We start from the raw sequence: 22259 nt of genomic DNA, 5'->3' as shown, positions 1-22259 counted from the left end.
ACAAGCCTGACATCAGTCCCTTCAATGTACCAGTGTTATCACATGACCTACATTTTGTCAGTCAATCAGAGATATCTCTATTACCATGCAATAAATTGATTTAAAAAATCACCACAGGGCAAAATCCAACATCTCACAGTGTTGACAGCTGACCTTTATGTTTAATCACACATTAGAGATACGCAGGCTAGTGCAAACCACACACACACACACACACACACCTTCTGCACTTTCAGACAAAGGTCAGTATGTGTTGGTCTGGACTGATATCAGATTAGATCACACAGAGATGTGTGTTGATACTGGCTTTGTTCCAAATCCCAGTGAGCCTACTGTCTTGCATAGGCCGCTAAAAGGAAGTTCACACAGAACGTGTTCTTGTGGTCAAAAACAGCTCGGTGGAGCGTAGTGGAATGGAACAAAATATAGAGATAAGGATCTTTAAAAAAACATAGCATTAGAAAATATTAGAAAAAAATAAAAAATTAACTGAGCTCACTGAAGTGCATTCTGGGAACTGCTTTTCCAAGAAGGCCAAAATGAGGTATCTGTTAAAACGGCATATAGCATGTTTCCAGCTTGTTTGGATCAGTTTTTGCTTTAAGAGTGTGTCTGTGATGCATGGACACTAGGGTTTGGAACACAGCTAATGAGTTCAGGCTGCTAAATTTGAACTGTGTCGTCAGAGAAGAGGGTATTGATTCAGAATCAGTGTTTCCTGTTAGTGTGTATTTGGGCTACAGATGATGAGAAACAATGAAAGCAATCCATATGTCCCACATAGAAAAACAGGAGTGATTTCTCTTGTTTCTAGTTCATTTTAGTGGTTACACTGCCAGAGATCAGATGTTTTATACCCCGAGGAATGGTTTATTTCTGTGACTGCCACTGTGAAAATGAAATACACTGTAGCATACTTTTAAAAAGAGCACATATTATTATTATTATTATTATTATTATTATTAAGTACAGTTTTTAAAAATACGCTTATATTCATGACGATTATGCAGCCACTATAAAATTATGATTGTAATTTATATTTTATTTGGCTTTTGAGGTTGTTCCACTGAAATAGTTTCACAACCTTGACTCACGATTATGACAGTACTAAAGACTTAAATGCAGCGAAATGCAGCGAAATGCATTTTCCAACAGCGAAAATGCTGTTGGAAAACATAACTTGTTTAAATATAAATAGATTTTTTTTTTTACTGCTCACACTAGACATTTTGAATCAAACTGACTGTTTGCTTGAATACAGCTGAGAACAAAAGAGACTTTTTCTTTCCTGCCTGATGTTCCCTCTTTTAATCTATGCACTTTTCTGTTGTGATCTGTTTTTTTGTTTGTTTTTTTTTCTCCAGTATTGTATAAGAAACTCTGACCTTTACATCAAATTGAAACCAAGCAGACTAGATCAGTCTTTCCAATGAATTTTACCCTCCATCATTGCTCACACTTTCCTTCTCTGTCTCTTCTCTTTATTTTTTTTATTTTTTATTTTTTGCATTTTACCCATTTTTGTTCCATGCACATTTCCTCTCTGTCTTTTCCAGTATGGAAATAGTGAAGGCTCACAATGTTGTGCCAAGCATTCACTCACAATGAACCATCTCTGCTGTGTGTCTTTTGAAAGTTGACAGCTCCTCACAGGAATAAACGTCACTGCAGAGTTGGTGCTGATCCCAGATGAGGAGGCCCACGGCTTTGCTACCACCACACACAACTAATCACACCACAAACTTTATTACAGTGCTTGCAAAACCACAGTGTGTTGCTATTCATCAAGCCTTTTGCTTTGGGTTTGTTCTTATGCCCTATCTTTGATTTTTAAACTTGTTAAGCCACTTAAACTTAAACCTTAAAAAAAAACACTTAAACCTTTTGTAGTTCATGCAGCCTTAAAGGGACAGTTCACCCAAAAATGAAAATGTGCTGTTAATTTACTCATCCTCAGGCCATCCAAGATTTGGTGACTTTTTTCTTCAGTAGAACAGTAAAGAAGATTTTTAGCTGAAAGTGGCTGCTGTCTCATATTCATCTTTTAATCATATCACAACATAAATGTCTTGACTCCACAGCCAACAGAGCAATTTTGTCTTTATTGTTCCAATACTTATGGAGGGCACTGTATATTTGTCTTGTTCCCTGATGTGATGTAGATTGAAACGTGAAAGTAAAAAGTTTGACGCAAGTTCGTTGCATTCCGACAGAAGAGAGCTCTGTCTTTATTTAAAATCAACAATTATTACATGTAATGCAGAGCTTCAGGCAAACGTGGAAATGCGATTCTTTTCTGAGAACTGGTTGTTTTAATTCAATTCAATTCAAGTTTATTTGTATAGCGCTTTTTACGATACAATCGTTGCAAAGCAGCTTTACAGGAAATTAAGTTTCTACTATATGTTTTAGACAGTTCGTTTCAATGAACTGGTTCAATTCACTAGTTCTTTTACATAATAATGGCGTAACATATTCATAATTAGCCTATATCATTAAAGCGCCCAATAATGATGTGAAATGTGGATGTTTTACATGTCTAAAGCATATTTAAAGGGGGCATAACACACACAGTTTCACCTAATCTCATGTTAATCTTGAGTATAGAGTAGTACTGCATCCTTCATATCTCCAAAAAGTCTTTAATTTTATCATATTTATAAAAGAAAGATACAGCTTTACGATTCTCTCATACAGCCGAGCTCCTGGAGGCGTGTCGTGGGCGGAGCTAAAGAGTGACGAGCACTTAAGTGCCGATCGCCAACAAAACACAGACATTTGATGCAGTTTCACTTACCGTCTGCAGTTCTGAATCATGACCGGGATCTTTTCTAGCTGGGACCGCTCCATCTTTCAGTATCAAACGTGAAACGTGCAAATCCAGCGTCGAACTGGGCATTGCTTATAAAACGTTCGTCAACAAACACACTTGCAAAACTCTGTTGCTGCCACGGAAAAATAAGCTGCATCCATTGTTCACGTAACGCTGGTTTTTTGGAAGCAGAACAAGGTTATCTTTCCCTTACAATCAAAAACACACTTCTTTAGAGACATTCTTCCCGAGAGAGTCCCGTGCAGGCTGCCAGATGAAGCAAGTTGATGGGCGCTCTTTCTCTCGCTCCGGTCGATGCGTGCGCGGGAAATGCCCATATAAGGAGTTCCACCCTTCATTACGTCAGGAAGAGCCATGATTGAAAAAAACTTTCCAAAACTTGTAAGAAACCCAGAAGGAAGATTTTTGGCACAGAAATACTCCGTCATACTTCCAAATAGTTTTTGAAACTTAGAATCCAACTCTTTAACAGTGTAAACAACTCTGAGTGCATGAAACAGCATTGTAACCCCCTTATTTTACACAAAGAATGAGAAACCATAAAAACATTAATTTCACCCTGCAGCAAAGTTCGAGAGAATGAAGGAAGAAGTCGGAGTTGGGTTATATATAGCCTTTATAACCCAACCAGTAGTATTTGTAAGTCAATTGAACTTGCACAGTATTCTTTTGCTCCCTGTAAGCGCAGCTACTGTGTTTCCTTGCAAATGCCATCTGACTTCCAAATTATAACTCTCATATTCTACACAGGATTCCAGCTCCAGAAGTCAGATCATCACTCGCTGTCTGTTTTTGTCATTTAGCATTTATATCTCGATGGCTGCTGGTTCAGAGTAGGAGAGATATAAGAGCAGAAGAAGCCGTTTTCATGTCGAGTCTGTCCCTCAGGGACCTCACTGGAGAAGCTTTCAGAAATCAGAGTGTTCTCCTCAGAGGAAGACAGAAGAGGGAAAGAGAAATCGAGAGAGACAAAGAGAGCAAAACGAGTGGGAAGGAGAGAGGTAGCCTATGGCAACATTCGGTTTGAGATAGCAAAGTAAAGATGAGTCTTCTCTTCCTCAGAAACAGGAATTCCCTTAGTACAAATCTGTTTTCAGAAGCAACAGAGAGCTTTCATGTCTTCTGAACACATCTTTATTAGTGTTTATTAGATTATGAGTGTATGAGATTTATAAAGAGATGTTGTTCTGCTGTCAATCATCCAAACAATAACTTGGTGTGTATAAATGAATGAGAACGTGTTTACTCCTGTACACTTATAACTGAAGTCCAGCAGGCAGGCAGCAATGTGAATAAATATTTTAAATATTCAGCTATGGCTGCTTGTAACTCATGACCAGCTAGAAAATAAAACCTGATTACTTTTTTATATCTGTATGAGGATACCAGGAAAGGACCTGATGTAGCTTACCGTAAAGAACTGCCACTGTTTATATGAGAAAATACATAACCAGAGGTTCCTCCTCCTAGAACAACAATTCCAATTCAGAAAGAACAATTCATACTTACACAACAAAGATTTTAATGAAGTTTCTATTTTTATTTTTATTTTGATAAAAATAAAGTAAAATAAAATAGATATAAAATTCATTGCTTTTATCGTTTTTTTATTTAGTTCCATAAGGTTTATGTATAATTTAGTCTCATTTATAAAATGTGAAGTGCCCACTTCACAGTATATTGTATTTTCCTAAGAAATTAATTAATAGTTATAAAATATATTGTTCTTTACTTCACAAATGTCATTCTGAAAAAACAACAAAATAAATAAACGAAATACACAAATATCTATCATACACCCACGTTTTCTGCTAATATGGGTTTCTATAATCTTGAGTAAATGCAAGGATAAAACAAATATACTGTATGTATATTTAACAAATATATGAAATATTCAGCTTAAATCCTTCCAAAACAACAACTGGATAAATTCTAGTAGTATTTTGTAGGACGCTTCTCTAATTTTTTTATTTTATTTTATTTTTTTACTGATACATTTGTTTTACATTTTCCATGCTTCCATGCAAGGCCAAAAATATTGCTGCAGGGAAATAGAGAAAACAAAGAGCATTGCATATAACCTTATTGCTGCATTGATGTTTTAAAACATCAACATTACCAATATAAATATTTCCACAAAAATCATCAATGCTGATTTCCACTGAACTAGAGTTTCTTAAAAGCAATATTATACTTTTTGGAATTGCGTTGAGAACAATAGCAATGTTTCTTGGTTTAACTGGTAATTGGAATTATTGAAGAAATTCAGTGTATGACAACAAATATTCAAAGTCAAAGTCATCACTTGTTTTTTTATGGCAGTTCGTATACCATAGAAATAGCAATAATGTGACTGGTTGGTTAAAACTTGAGCTCAGCTTCTGCTCTGCAGCTCTCTATTTCTTGGACTGACCTGAAATTGAGTGTTTTTAAGTGATATCTAAATGTAAAAAGAAAACAACACTTATTCATGGCAGATTTTATTGCTTATTTTAGAAATATTTTATTGAAATATGGGCTTGGAAAATAGTTATTAAGATTTTGATATTTCCCCATTGAATTATGAGCTCTTGTGCATTATATTTATATCTTTGTCTCTCTCAATCTTGTTAATGGAAAAACAGATTCCATCACCCAGAATGCCAAGTAGTGACCCCATGGGTCTTATGGGACATATGTGTGTCCTCTTCATTTCTGACCCCTACATTCTACATTCGTGTTTATAATATATTCACCTCCAAACAAATCACCACGCACACACTCAACATTATTTGTTTATGTAAAATGACATATTTGTTTTTGTGTTATAGACGAGATATCTGAGTTCTAGAGAAACGCGTGTGGAGGGGTGTGAGAGGAGAGCCATGTGTTTTCAACACCTTTTTAATTAATTCTTTAGTGTTTGAAAAAAATCTCAGCTGACAGCTTCACACATTCACACACACACACAGCAAGGAAAAAATAGAACTGAAGAAATCACACTTTAATATATCTGTGCTGCATCTTATGCAACAGACAGTGTGTGAAAAACAGATACAGAGAGAAATGTATTGAGAGACTAAAAAAAGATACTGGCGATGTTGCTTTCCCTTGTGAAAAAGAAGGATACTTTAGCATACTTTTACAAAGGATATATAATTTAAAGAAATATACTGAAGTTTGAACTGAATGCGATGTTTTCAAACACTTTATTGCATGCTATTTACAATTAAATAAAAATGTATGATAATTGAAATTTATATTAAATTCAATTGAACTTTCAAGTGCTCTTTTGACCCACTTAAAGAAAACTAAAGTAAATTTCTATATGTAATATCATAATTATTCTATCGTCTTTGAAATGTGTTTAAATTGTAAATTTGTATAAATAGACTTTAATGTCATTTCTATTGAAACCTGTATGTCAAGAATTTGAATATATTGTATTACAATTCAGTACATTTGTAATATAATAACTTTAAATGTAATATCAATTAACACTACAGGTAAAATTATAATTAAATACATGTTAAAAACAAATCAAAAGAGCCCACCTCTGAGTCTATATGACAGCGGTTCAGAAACTATTTCACTCTTGTATTAAAAAGAAAGCATAAAACTGTGACATCTATAGATTTAATCAAACAATCAAAGTTGGTTCTTGGCTTGAAAAATTTGAGAGTCAGTGATATTGTAAGGTCTAGATACGACACATATCCCCCCCATCAGTGTAAGTCTAAGGGATCTTTTTTGCCTGTTTTATCATCCATCTATTCATAAAAGCAATCAAAATAAGTCTGCACAACATGAGGCATCATTTATGAACTTTGTATCTCATTCATACTTACAGTAAGGTCCCTGCATTTGAACAATATTAATAGTAATGCTTGAATTAGAAAACACAGCTAATAATATCCTTCTCTTTAATGCCTTATAAGGACTCATATTCCAACCGTGGAAAACTGTGTCTATTCTATTTTTCTCTGTCACTTGATTGTTTAGTATGGGCAATAAACATCAGGCACATTTAGTGATTTAGCAGCATGAACTTTGGTATGGACATTTTGATATGGTTAGAGATGAATATAATTATATAAATGAGAACTATCGGGAAGTATGATGCATGACAATAAATGATGGCTGAGAATGAACACACATACACAAACACACACAACCAAGCAGGAGACTGAGTGTGTGTGTGTGTGTGTGTGTGTGTGTGTGTGTGTGTGTGTGTGTGTGTGTGTGTGTGTGTGTGTGTCGTTGCTTGTTGCGTTAAACTGACTAAACCATTCATTGTTTCATTTTGCTGATCTGTAAACACATGAAATGTGAAAAAGGCAAATGTAAAAAAGTCTGCACAGTATATAGTGATGATATGTGACAAGTTCTTTCCAACTGCTGCATCCAATCAGAACATGAACGGTCTTCCTCTGATCAGAGTGGACCAGAACTGAACTCCACGACACACCTCTGTCAGATCCCGCCGGATCTCTCTGATCACAGACCTGGAATCAAACAATACAACGGTGCAGTCATTGTGTCAGTCTCAGACATTTCAAAATTGCATTTTTGGCCTCTGTTGTGTTATGGTCCAAGAAACAAGAAAATTACAGGAATAGTTCATCCGAAAATTTAAATTCTGTCACATATCCTCATGTCATTGCAGTCTTTATGGAACACAAAAAAAGGAGACATTTTGCAGAATATTCCCTTGCATATTTATTTGTGCACTTGTAGTGTTTTTTCAAACTTTACTATAAAAAAAATGGATCAATAATTCAGGACAACATATGTTTTTACATTACTTTAACTCATCAAAATAATTTTAACAATTTACAACTTTCTTAAATACCGCAAGTTATACAAGATTCAACCCATTTATTTTATAAGTCGGTTTAATGTAATTTAAGTTGAAATGACATACATAAGTTGATTGTACCTAAAAATTAAAAATAAGTTTCATTTATTGTGTATGTGTATATATGTATGTTTTGTTTTTGTTTTTTAGTTTTTATAATAATAAAAAAAAAGAAAAAGATGCTCGCGCTCATTCATATGTTAGTGGGTTAGCGACTAGCATCAAGCTTTACAAAAAAAAAAGAGTGGTACCATGCAAAATATTCCTTATATTACAAGTTTTCTGGGGGTTTATGATAGGGTTTGGGGAAGATATATTTTATCATTTAACAAACATCCTGGCTGTTGGTCTTCATGAGACATTATTAGTGCTGCAGTTCAATCCTGCTCACTCAGGAAAAGTACAAGTTGTGAAAAATCAAGAATGATAAAACATACTTTTTTCTTTGAAGTGAATATATCTGTTTTGTTCGTCGCAAGCAACAAGTTATCTCATTCACATTTGAGCAAATGATGTCAGTCATTTTTGAGTTGAACTGTTTATTCCAATTTTAAGTGTGTCAGAAGCTGTAAAACATCATGTTAAGTATATTTAAATGCTTATTTATAAATGAATTGTGAATTTATAACTGAATTGCGGGTAGTGTGGGTGAGGATATAAACGCTTGCAAATGTAAACTGTAATAAACTTAATCACTGGCAGACGATACTTTCCACACCAAGATTAAATTAAACACAGCAAGATGTGGCATCTGATGAAAATCCCCTCCCTCTGCACAAACACACACATTTACTTAACTATCTAAATGGGGACACTGCAAAGACTTCTATTGCTTTTATAAATACTGTAACCTCACCAGAAAAAAAAAAAAAAAAAATCCTTGCATTAAACACACACTCATCCAATGCTGCCATGTTGTCCAAAAAGGTTTTGTTTAAACCAACCTACTCTGACATTAGAGTATTTGTGTTTGGTCTCGTGGGTAAACACAAAGCCAGCTGGATGAACAGGGAAGTTCACTAATGATTAAATCCTTGGGTTTTTCTGCCTTAAGGCCAAGATAAACAAACTTCATTCTTTTTTTTACCTACATTTGTTTTTAGAATTTTCCACCTATTGAAAAAGAGCTACAGCTGTACAGACATCAAAGATAAACATACACACAAATGTATCTAGCTGCAGACATGCCATATATGTTATATATACTTACATATAGCCTACCAATGTCTCTACCCCTAACATATAACTCATATATCCCAGTTTTGGGATAATAAGTATTGTTAACTATAAGACAAAAACTATTAAAAAATAAAGCTGAAAATAAAACAAAGTTAAAATAAAACTTGTTTCAGTTAGGTGCCAAGTTATTTTGTGTGCTAAAAATTGCTAAAATAAAACTGAAAAAAAACCATAGACATAACGGTTTTTATGCTGTACAAACTGTATTTTCTACCCCCTTACCAACCCTACCCCTAAATTTCTCACACAAAACTTTCTGCATTTTTAGATTTTCAAAAAAAAAAAACAAAGAAAAAAGAAAAAAAAACACACATTATAAGCTTGTTTCCTAATGGGCCAAAAAATGTCCCCACAAGGAGAAGGATTTGGGATATTGCTCCCGTAACGTATAGTGACACCTGGTTTGATTGAATACCATTGTATGGAGAAAAAAAGCTAAAGATATTTCTTAAATTATCTTTTTATGTTTCACAGAAGAAAACATAATAGTAGTTTGGAATGACAGGATATTCATTTTCGGGTGAACTATCCCTTGAAAGCATAACTGATTTATGAGCCTTTCATATAATGTGCAACACTTTAGAAGTCTGTTTTTGACATGCTGCATGATATATTTAAAGTCATTTTCAAAAATAATAGGTCCTCACAAATATAACTAAACCTGTACACACACATACTACCATGATAGATTTGTTTTCTAATAAAACCAGTAAGGTTAACTCAATTATATTTACAATATGATATTTTATGTTTTCTTTTGCATGTTTCATCAGTCAGTTATTTAAACTGCTGATTAAATTTACAGTGACTCAAGAGCAAGCCCCCCAGAGACACAAACACACCCACCCACTCACTCACACACACACACACACACACACACAATGCTGGAGGACCAAAAATAACCCCTGATAATGTCTATTTGTGGCGCGCACACACACTGTGACAAGCTTGTGTCAATCACACACACACACACACACATACACACACACTCATTCCCCCTGCGGCCACATGTACCACAAATCTGGAGCTGCGAGCTTGTCAGGTGAATTTTAGTGTGATGTTGTGACACCACAGGAGTCATTAGCAGTTCTCTCTCTGTATCGCCATCATAAATGACTGGTATGACAGGAGGATTATGGGTAGTGGAACACCCCAGGCTCATTGCTCGCCCACTGAGAAACACAGCAGTCATTATTATCCAGATTAACTCGTACCCACTGCAGATATGACACAAAAAAGTAAACAAAAAAATGTACCATGGTGGTATTAGGGTTTTTGACATGGTACCACAATATTGCAATGTTTTTGGACCGGTATGGGACAGGTTTGTTATTTCCATGTAAATAATAAGTACACTTAAAAGAGTACTTATTATGGAATTAAAATTATTTAAAAGAATTTACTTAAGTGTGAACTGTACAAAAACACTTGGGCCAAAAACAGGAAATGATGTAAGTAGACAAATGGCCAGGCTCTTTAATTACACTGAAGTGGCCTTTTATTTCATTAATATTATATTATCTGCAACTATTTAAAGAATATACTACAAGTGCACATTCAAAACAGTTAAGCACACTTCTTTTTCACAAGGGATTCCTTGAAGTAACATGTAAATACAATATGATGCACCATGGTATATATCAAAGTGACGTTGTATTACTATCAGATAGATACCATAGTATTTTGGGGTAAACTTATAGTTTTTAAGGCCACAAAACACTCTAAGCAAGCCAGGTTCGGACTACCAAGCTACCAAATCAAACTCTGCAATGAAAGAGTTGATACTTCAATGAAACAGCTGAAATGTTCAGTAAGTTTCCTGACCTTTGTAAGAGCGTCTTATGAGAAATAAAATCTCCCACTAGGACTGGGATACCCTTCATGAAAGTATTTGACATGGCACAGAGCGGAAAATCTTGAGGGGAAAATAAAAATATAATGTTATTTCTTTTTGTCTAGGAGTTTGTTTAGTCGTTTGGCTCAAGTGCTGTATATATTTCAGAAAGATATAAATATCTTTGTGAGACATAAACCTGTCTATCATACAAAGCAAGGTGTGTCCTATATTTAAAACCAGTCCATCTCATTTTCCTACAGATGGTCGTTTAAAAGGTCAATATGCAAACACATGAACACACAAAAGATCCATTGGCTGACACTTTTCAAACATTTCATAAAAACAAATTTTGGAAATGATAAAACAAAGTGATAAAATTAGCTATAGTTCAAAACGAAGGTATGAGACAGGTATGATGTTGAAAATGAAGTACACTTACATAATATTACATATATTACACTTACAGTACATATTATGGAATTTATATAATTTAAAAGAATATACTTAAATGCGAACTGAATCTAATGTTTTGGACACAAAAGCAATTGAAAATGTATTATAGTTTAAAATTCAATTCAATTAGCTGAACTTTAAAGTGCCATTTTGACCCATGTAAGTTATTTCATATGACATTTCATAATTCAGTATTTTTAAATATTGTTACAGTGTACTGCTGAATGTACTGGCAAGCATTTGTGGTAAATTTGAATGGTAAAATTATAACCAAGTACTTTACATATGCTTTAGTTGAAATCAGACACACAGCACATCTGATCTCTGCACACCAAAACAACAGCTTGAACACAATAAACACAGTCTGGAGAGGACAGAAGAAAACAATGTGGTGTGGTCGGAGGAGAATAAGACAGGGACAGAGAGTCTGAGGATTAGTTTTAAATGGTCGGATGTAAACAAATCAGTCATATGTGGGTTTTGCTTGGTGAGTGTGTGGAAGTCATGTAGGCTGCAAGAGCATTCCTCGTTCTTCCAAACACCAGATAAGGTTAGCAGAAAACCGGCACAATATTATGACAGAAAAATACATAGGCCACTTGTTGAGAGATAATATCTTTATCTCCTGGAAAATCCCAGGCGGCCGGTACCTGTGTTTTGGAACATAGTAAACAGAATTTGAACTACTGCCATTTAATTAAGTTCTAAATATCCGCATCTCTTGTGTGTTCCCTTTTAAGGGTATAAATCACTAAACACTGTTCCACTTTTTAATGGATTATTTCTGCATTTTTCACTACTCACTCAAAATCCAGGGGTTCATAAGCGTTGTTAGCCAATGGTCGCATGTTCCATCATCGCCAACGTAGTTCAATGATTTGCCATTTCACAAAACTATAGTTCAAACGAACATTTGCATACGGCATTGCAAACTTTTGTGATTGGAACTGCATAGTTTCGTATTACTACCACATGTGGACTTAATTTATATATTTTAGCTTGTCAGCAGCCATATTCATTACAGCAGAAGTTTTACAACAAATTATGTTGTGGAGAATGCTGTTAACTACACTGTAAAAAAAAAAAGAAAAAAAAAGTTGAGCGAACTTAAAAAAAAAATTGTTTTACCAGCTTCAGCAGATTTTTGAGTTTGCTCAACTTATTTTTGTGGAAGATTCTCAAATTTTTGTTGTATAAACTTAAAACGACAAGTTGAGAAAACTCAAAAAACTGCTGAAGCTGGTTGCCTTAAAATTTTAAGTTGGCTCAACTTTTTTTTTTTTACAGTGTATGGAAGCCCATTTCCACCACTGAATAAATATATATATATATATATATTTTTTTTTTTTTTTGTTGTTGTTGTTGTTTTGTTTTGTTTTGTTTTTTAAGTAATGGCAATTATCTCACAATCCTGACTTTTTTTCTCATAATCGCAAGTTTACATCTCGCAATTGCGAGTTATAAAGTCAGTATTGTGAGTTATGAAGTCAGAATTATGGGATATAAACTCACAATTCTAAAAGAATTTTCTTGCAACTCTGAGTTCACATCTTGTAATTCTAACTTTTTTCTCAAAATTGCATGATGTAACTTCACAGTTTCAAGTTATAAAGTCAGAATTGCAAGATAATAAACTCACTATAAAGTCCAGTTCTGAGGGAAAAAAAAGTTGTTCAGTTGCGGGTTTATATCTCCCAATTCAGACTTCATAACTAACAATTGCATGTTATTAAGTCAGAATTATGAGCTATAAACTATGGTTTAGGTTTTACTGTGGTTTAGAGTTGTAACAAGCTAGTTAGTTTCTACAGTGATGCATCATTTGTGCTTTTTCATACGATCAGCAGTGTGTTTCCCAAAACATCATTAATCAAATATAATCACAAGATCCTTACCAACATAATTCAAAAATTCGGCATTGCCCAAAACCATAATTCAAACAAACAAGTGCTAACAGCTTCATACACATGTTTAGAACTACAGCTCTTAACCTGTGATTATTTCCAAGGGCCTTCATCAGAGAAGGGGCCTGACACAATGACTATTTTAACGCCACCACACTATTTTTTATTGTTGAACCATTGTGGTTCAAACAACGGTGGTGTGACCATGTTACTACAGTTTTGGGTCAGTTTCTCAAACATTGCATTTTACTATGGTAGTTAATCAGCGAGTTACAGTTACACTGCATCCCTGGTTGTGCCTCACTGAGAGGTTTTTATGGGTGCAGATTTATGCTTACTTTTTTATGCACAAATCATACTTTGTAATTACAGTAAGTACATTTTCTCGCTTTTCACAAGTCAGCAATATTTTATGGTGCAATTAATTTTGCATTGTCAACGGAATGCAAATGGTGAACATTTTGTGTACATTATAGCGTGGTCAATAATTCAAAGGTTGTTATTCAGTACATAATGGAGAAGAGTGTCATATGCCATATCTTGATAGTTGGCAGCATCCTCTCCAATTTAGCCTGTGAAACGGAGAACATGCACCATGCTAATTATCTTCAGCACACATTTATTTGGAATTGTTTATGCCTTTACCTGATTTGCATAATTGCTTCAGTGAATTTGTGCTAAAACAACGCAGACAGTTCATGCAGATAAACACTGTCAGTGACTGGCTGAAATTCATTATTAGTGAACTCCTCTTGCACACTTTCAGACAGCAGTTTTTTTTTTTCTTCTTCTTTTTTTTTCACCTGCATGACCCTCTTAAGCCCTGACAGTTTTATGTCCCAAAAGAGCAGAAACGCTGTGTAGCCGGGTCAGTGTCAGGTTGGTCTGGTGTGTGTTGATGCCACAGGTCGTGTCTGTCACTCACCGACTTTACATCATCACAGAGAGAGAGATGCTAAACAAAGCCTCGATTCACATCAACAACAAACGACAGCGCTGACACAGATGCAGAAACAGTCAAACGCCTGTGCACTGCAAAACCAACTGCCAGGGGTGTCAGAGCAAATTCTTAAGAGTTTAAAAATTGGCTTTGGAAAATATTCTGGAGCCACAAAATAATACAGTGGAAAATGTAGAAAGACAAAACATGTTTTGTGCTGCCGGTTTGCAACACAATGCCTTCATTGTAGTTTAAATTACAAACCAATGATTTACATGCTGGTTCTTTTAATGAATCATTTAAACAACTCACATATGAGTCACAAACAAAATCAGTATGAAATGGCTGTGCCATTAATATTTGACTCAAACCACAAGCCGATTACTTATTTGAAAATAAACGTAATTATGTTGTACATACTTAAGGTTTGTTATATTTTAAGTATTTAAATTACTGAATAATAGGACAATATGTGGTTAAAGGTATACAATAATTAGCAAATTAGTTTTGTAGTAAAGCATATCACCAAAACATTATTATTATTTTTTTGTATAGTACAGTATTTTATTTATAATACATATAAACAAAATATATGGTATTGCGGAATTGTGAAGTGGAATTAGAATTAGGACAATAATCGATAAATTCTTTACAATTTCCATTCTGAATCTGATATCATAAACTATAGCCCTGACCAAAAAAAAATAGTAGTAATAGTACATTAATGATTATACAGACAGATGGCATGCTAAAGCTTTTCATAATAGATCCTAATACATTGTTTGGTCATTAATTTAGTTTTTCAAGAACTTTTTCCACCTTCTCTCTGATCCTTATACCGTGGCAACACCAGATCTAGACACAGTGTAAAAATATGCTACTGTACCTTTAAGACTTCTATAGGCTACAGTATGGAAATGACCTCCACTTATGAAGTTGTTGAACACTTAATAAGCATAGATATGTAAGCATGTGCAGCCATATGTTCAAAAGCTCATGGTTGTGATGCCACGGGAATGTTGATTTCTGAACAAGCCAATGCAGTTTAGTTTTAATAAATGAACTGGGGGGAAAGCTTCGCATTGTATGGAATGTTACACCATATCATGACCAGGTGTGATGTGATTAAGCTAAGCAATACATGCAATCCCTTCCATGTAAGTTGAAGCAACACAACATTTGGTCTGCTTTCTATTTCTGGTGCATTTGGTAGCCTTGTCCAAAGAGAAATCTAATTTGTCCAAAAGCCTGCTCCATTCAGTTGTGTATTAAACATCAAATATGCTCTGATCAGCTGTGCTTCAGGTCACAAACCATTTCTGCTTTCAGTGTGGAAATATAAATTACTTGTCTCTGAAAATGTATTGTGTCACGCCTGGTTAGGACAATGTATTAGAGTTTGTTGACCTAGTGCATCTTACCCTTTTGTTTCAAAATGAATTTTTTTTTTTTTTTTACAATATAAACCCTTTAAGTGATGCCAACATGAAATGCCAACCAAGATCTCTTCACTGGAAACACAAATGCCAGAGTAGCAACATGAATTTTTAATTTACCACTTTTTTTCACAAAACAGCACTGCTTGTTATAGTCTGCTTTTATATTGTCACTCTAATTATTATATACATTTTTCCAGACCCTTAAAAATAAAATGGCACTTAATTGTAATGAAAGTGCACTTGTAGTGCATTTATTTTTTTCTTCACAATTTTTTTTACATTGTTTTCTTTTCAGTTTTAAAGTAACTACACTTTTGCGTTTCTTAACGAACTTTAATACACTTTTAAAATGTGCAGTTATATAATGCTGTAATAATGTCAAACTAAACGTTTTATTTCAAAGTACATTGTATTATTTTATTATATTATTATTCTACATTATATTATTATTTAATTATTTTAATAACCTTTTGTTGTTCTTTAAAGTACATTTATTTTGATGTGTTGACAAAAGCACCTCAAATACATGATTGTAATTTTAACTGTAGTCTGTTATTTGATATTATGTTTAAATGTACTAAATGGTAATAAATGCGTAATTACAAAAATATATAAACACATGACATAGAGTACAAGTTTCAACAGAAATCACATTAAAGTATATTTTAGTTTACCATAAATGTAAATGAAAACCATATTTCAAAAGTATTGTAAGCAATTATGAAATTATGTATAGAGATGTACTTAAGTTCTACTTACAGTAAGTGGATTAAAAAATCACTCGTATTTCAACCAGTTTTATTTAATATAAGCATTTAAACTATTTAATATAAAATTAAACTATAATACATTTTTATATAATTGTAAACGACTCAACATTTAGTTTGCACTTAATTATATTCCTTTAAATTCTATTATTAACTGTAATAAACACTCTTTTTAAAAGCACACTAGAGAGTCAAACCCATGACCTCAGTGCAGCTAGTGTCATGCACTACCAGCTGAGCTACAAGAGCAGTAATTGCATGAACCAGTTTGTCATTCAGAGTGAACATCATCATTCCTGTCAGAGACACTAGCTAAAGGTCATGCCTCGGTCAGATCGAGGTCGCACCATCTCACCTGGCAGCTGGATGTATGTGCATAGAGGTCAACTTCACTCTGGCTCTCTTTACATGAAATAAAAGAGACTGGAGCCTGCGTCGGGCGTTTGTGTGGCATTCACGTGCCATTCTGTGGCATTCAGTGGCATTCTCAAATGACGTATTTTCCAGACCACCCCGCTGACATATAACAGTGATTTGTGTGAGGCAGTAAACGAGAGTGACAGCTCTCTGCAGAGGAGTCCAGAAAAGAACAGATTTCCTGCATTTGTTTGTGTAATGTTAATCACGTCTGTAGTGTGTAATTTGAACTAGGAGGTATCTAAATAAAATTTGCTCTCAGATTGCCCACGCCTCCTACAGATAAACACGACAAAACAAAACCCCTGTGCCATATCATCAGCTCAGCTCAAGATAAACCCACACACTCATCTCACAAAACCCTGAGATATTACACATTATGATGGACGTATACAGTCACCATAGCTCTGTTCCCAATTAGAGAGCTGCCTTGTTGTCTACTGCCTACATCGGAAGCTACCTTCTAAGGCAGCGATCTCTTTGGGAATATTTGGGTTTCTGCATTGATCACTCATAAAATGGGGTCTAAAACAAAGTCTGACTAAACTAATAACATACAAACAGTTTCTTTTTTAAATAACATACATCAAAACATACATCCTGGTTGATTTAAAAACTCATTTAAACACACAGCGACGGCATAGAAGAACCATTTTTGGTTCCACAAAGAACCATTCAGTCAACTTTCTTTAAAGAACCGTCTCTTTCTTGCCTTTTTATAATCTGAAGAACCTTCTTTCGCCACAAAGAACCTTTTGTGAAACAGAAAGGTTCTTCAGATGTTAAAGGTTCTTTATGGAAGCATTTAGACAAAAAGGTTATTCTATGGCATCGTGAAGCACCTTTATTTTTAAGAGTGAAGATTTTTGTGAAGACTTTTATAGATGATGCAAAATACAATACAAACATGTGCAAAAAGAGAAATATGGTTTGACAGAAAGAATTTCTGCAGCATGCTAACATGAGTGCTCTTGAAACATACTTCTGTGAGGCACTTGAGTGTGTACTTCCACAGAAATGAATGTACAGTACACAAGTGTTTCCTGCGCTGCTCTTCATCTCTGCTGGATCTACAATGCCACGGAGAGAAATATATCAGAGTTTTTAGCTTGTAGTCTGAGCTGTATGCAAATAAATAAAAAAAGGACTATTTAATGGCAATAAAACACATCTTTTTATTGAGCTGTCCTTAGGGGCTGCATGCAAAAAGTAACACAACCTGAACAGTGTAGTCTGATTCACCAACAAATGATTCATATGAGCTGGTTCTTTTAATAAAATGATTTGAATCAGTCAGAAAATATAATTAATTAAATGAACTCACTGATTCTGTCAGAGCGACTATTGAACCAACATACTGAATTTCAGTGACGTCTGAAACAAAATGAAGCAAGAACTGTTTTAAACCTACTTAAAATTGTACAAAACACAATTGTTTTGTAATAAATTGTATTTCAATATACAATATTAAAAGATATTTAAGTATAAAAACTTTTTTTCAAATAAATAATGCTGTTACAGTTTAAATTTCATAGATTAAAATACATATATGTGACCCTGAACCACAAAACCAGTCTCAAGTCGCTGGGGTATATTTGTAGCAATAGCCAAAAATACACTGTATGGGTCAAAATTATAAATTTTTCTTTTATGTCAAAAATCATTAGGATATTAAGTAAAGATCATGTTCCATGAAGATATTTTGTAAATTTCTTACCGTAAATGTATAAAAACTTTTGCTAATAACTTAATTTGGACAACTTTAAAGGCGATTTTCTCAATATTTTGATTTTTTTGCACCCTCAGATTCCAGATTTTCAAATAGTTGTATCTTGGCCAAATATTGTCCGATCCTAACAAACCATACATCAATAGAAAGCTTATTTATTCAGTATGTATAAATGTATAATATGTATAAATCTCAATTTCAAAAATAAATACAAATTTACACTTAAGACTGGTTTTGTGGTTCAGGGTCACATATTGTGTATGGTGAAAGGTGACAAAAATCTGGAAACACTGGTATACATATTCATATTAGTTGTTTCCAGAGTTGAGAAAGAGAGAGAAAAACTTGCCAAAACTAGACCATCATCAATCTTTTTCTCAAGTCACGGAATCCCGCATGAGATTCATAAACCCTCAGCCTTCCCTGAATGCAATCCAGTTTTTTTTTTTTCTTTTCATTCTCCTATTTTTGGCCCAAATCTTATTATTGAGTTATTGAACGTACAGTTTTCACCTCTACAACACCAGATCAGACAGACAACACACCTCAGCAGAATGAACACGCTGAGAATCTCACACACCCAGAGGAACTCTGACACACTGTGACTGTGCGGTACCCACAAACAGAGAGAGCAAACAGCTCTCTAGTCTGACCAGGGAGCTTGTACTAATATTATCACAGTCCATTAGACACTGTATAAATCATTAGTAAATCAACAGCTTTGCTGCCATCCATTTGCACACAATACGGTTATGACACACCTACAGTGGCTCAATAAAGTCCCTCTTAAAAAGACTATAAACGTCATTGTGTTACATAGAATCAGTTGCATTGGCCAGTGATGCTCTATACCTTTTCTAATTATTTTTTATAACTTGTTCAGACTGAAATTATTTTCCTTTATGTGCTGATGTCACTAAGCACTCTTATTTTTCCATCTCCTTTCTCCATCCTTTTGTGTAGTAAATCAGCACAAATTAAATAAATATATCAATGATAAATCAATCAAAAACATCTCTTCCATCATTTCATTCAGATTCGAAATTAAAAGAGTGGACATACAGAATTCAACATCAAAGGAATGTATCAGTCTTTTAAAAATGCAAGAACAACAACTGAATAGAGGTTTCCACAATAATAAAGGTTCAGAAAAATATCTGCACTTCTTTGAGCAAAACATGTTGAAAGATGGAATTTTTATATTTTAAGCCTTTCAGCATGGTATTATATTGACAGAGATGTCTGTTAGACCGCCCTTGACCTGGTTACTCAAAACGCTGCAATCCATTTACAGAAAAATGTTCTGTAGAAAACTGAACATTGTTGACATTCAAACTGACTTATGTGTGTGAGAGAGAGAGAGAAAAATTCTTGGAGTGGCTAACTTTACTTTCTTCTTTGTTTGTATAGGGCAAGAGAGCTTCAACTCCAAGAGTTTGGCCCTTCAGGCCCAAAAGAAGATCTTGAGTAAAATGGCCACCATGGCCGTGGCAAATCTCCTCACAGACGATACCAGCAGCGAGATTCTGGACGAGCTCTACAAGGCCAGTCGTGAATACACCAAGAGCAAGAAGGAAGCTCACAAGATCATCAAAGATGTCATCAAGATCGCCCTGAAGATTGGCATTCTCTACCGAAACCACCAATTCAGTCCAGATGAGATGGAGACCGTTGAGCGTTTCAAAAAGAAGATGAACCAGGCGGCCATGACGGTGGTGAGCTTTTATGAGGTGGAGTACACGTTCGACCGTGGCATTCTTTCCGAGCTGCTGATGGAATGTAGGGACCATCTCCATGAGCTGGTGGAGCACCACTTGACAGCACGCTCCCACGCGCGGATCGACCATGTTTTCAACCATTTCGCAGATGTGGATTTCCTGACCGAGCTGTACGGCCCATCTGAACAGTACAGACTTAACCTGAGGAAGATCTGCGATGGGATAAACAAACTCCTAGATGAGGGCACACTTTAACCTCCAGTTCACGGTTCGTCAGATGAGACTTCATCAGGCTACTGGGATTTACGCAACTTGCGTTCTTTGGTTTTTGTTTGAAATTTAGGCTGTCATGATAACTTGATGATGTGATTGTAACCCAACCTGTAGGGATGGTCAACCAAGATTAAAGTCAAATCCTGGTCTGTATTGTCAGCGTACCAGATGATTGTTTGGGGGAAATCCATTTAAGTGGAGAACCTGAATGAATCGGTGTCCCGAAAAACCTGTCCTTTGTGTGCAATTGCAGGAACGTTTTCAATTACGAGCTCCTTTATATGCACTGTATGAAATTTGACCTACCTATCCTTTAAGAATGGCCTAGCAATGCAACCCAAGCTTTCTTCTGTACATCCATAAGAACCAGTTAAGATGTCCAGTTAATCTACTCAAAAGTTAAAGGGATATAGTTCATCCCAAAATGAACATTCTATAGTCAACCTCATGATGTTCCAAACCTGTATGGCTTCATTTTTATTGTGGAACTCAAAGGAGATGTTTAGCATAATCAAGGTGTTTTTCTTTTCTGTAAAATGTAATTAAGGGGGGAAAATAAAACCATACTATACCATAAAAGTGATACTTTCAGTGATAATTTCCCCTTCTGCTATTTCTAACAAAACATACAATTTGGTGCAAATGAATCAGTAATGAAAGATGCAGAAAAATAATGTCATTTGGTATTACTGATAGCAAACCTGACAGAATGTGCTCTCTTAACACATTTGAACGTGAATCAATGTGAATGCAACCGCTTCAAATATCATTTAATGCTCGACAGAGTCTGTCCCATTCACTTTCTTTGCACAACCTCTTGGATTCTTCAGTAGAAATAAAGTCATACAGGTTTAGAACAAGATAAAGCCAAGTAAATGATTATGAAAATTAAACATTTTTGGATGAACTATCCCTAAAGCGGTGAGAGCTTAAAAGAAAAATGGCGCAAACCGAACAGAACATACGCCAAAAATAAATGCATAACTGAAGTGCAGCAGAAAGATTGTAAATAAACTTTGGGGTTTTGGTCTTCTGTCTTTTGCCTTTGTAATGACTCAGTGTCACAGCAGCTACCATGATCCTGTGCTTGGTTTTTCCAAATCCTGATGTTTCAGAGCATGTAAATGTGTGTATACATGCAGAAGAGAAATGTGACTATTCCATAAGCCTGTTAAGTAACCCCAGAGTGTAGCACTATTATCTGTCAATAAACAATCCATATGAACTTCCTGAAGTGTCCTTTTGTCATTTCAGCTACTGTGGTTGACCTGTGTTTGATTGGTCCATACTGTTTAGCCAGTTATGATCTCCTGCCAGTTAGAATAGTATTCTGCGTTCCATACAAAGTCAGATGTGGGATATTTCAACTTCAATATCTTTCCCCTGACCATAAACCATTCTTTTGCAATTTAGAAAGTACATTTATTGTGATCTTCCAAATAGGAAGTTAGATGGATGAGTTAAATGGAATGCAGCATTATTCTGCTCAACATGTTTGGTTAACTAGAATAACTCCGCAGGGACATCTTTGATGGCTGCGTTCACACTGTCAGTGTTTGGGATTTACAACCACATTTACTTACAAGTGCGAGTCTCAATGTCCTGTAAGTTACCCAAACCACACACTAAAAGCATTTGTTCAGCGCAAAACTCTCTCGCACTACGTAACGTGACTGACAACTAGTTGTCCAGTTCAGTTCCATCCGCACATCAGGGCCAGAATGTGATTGTCACTTCCATAAATAATCGAAATGTGCGCGAACGCAATACTCAGATAAAGGTCTGACAGCTATATTCTGCTTCAGTGTGAACGTGGCCCTTGATAAGTAAGAATGTTAACTTGCAGTAAACTTATCACAGTAGTTTCATTTGA

At 35.0% G+C, this 22259-nt stretch overlaps 1 protein-coding gene across 1 annotated transcript in view; it reads left to right on the top strand.

Annotated features, from left to right (window-relative positions):
• tnfaip8l3 (tumor necrosis factor, alpha-induced protein 8-like 3) overlaps nt 1-21606 on the top strand; it is a 33951-nt gene extending 12345 nt beyond the window's left edge. Inside the window, exon 2 of the mRNA XM_058750607.1 lies at nt 19806-21606. Within this exon, the coding sequence (XP_058606590.1) occupies nt 19806-20368 (563 nt within the window). The 3' untranslated portion in view covers nt 20369-21606. The remainder of the gene's footprint in view (nt 1-19805) is intronic.
• The last annotated feature ends 653 nt before the right edge of the window (nt 21607-22259 follow it).

Source organism: Onychostoma macrolepis, chromosome 18, assembly GCF_012432095.1.
Source record: "Onychostoma macrolepis isolate SWU-2019 chromosome 18, ASM1243209v1, whole genome shotgun sequence".
In the NCBI taxonomy this organism is placed as follows: Eukaryota; Metazoa; Chordata; class Actinopteri; order Cypriniformes; family Cyprinidae; genus Onychostoma; species Onychostoma macrolepis.
Note: the sequence above shows the minus strand (reverse complement) of the source record. Positions and strands in the feature narration are given on the sequence as shown.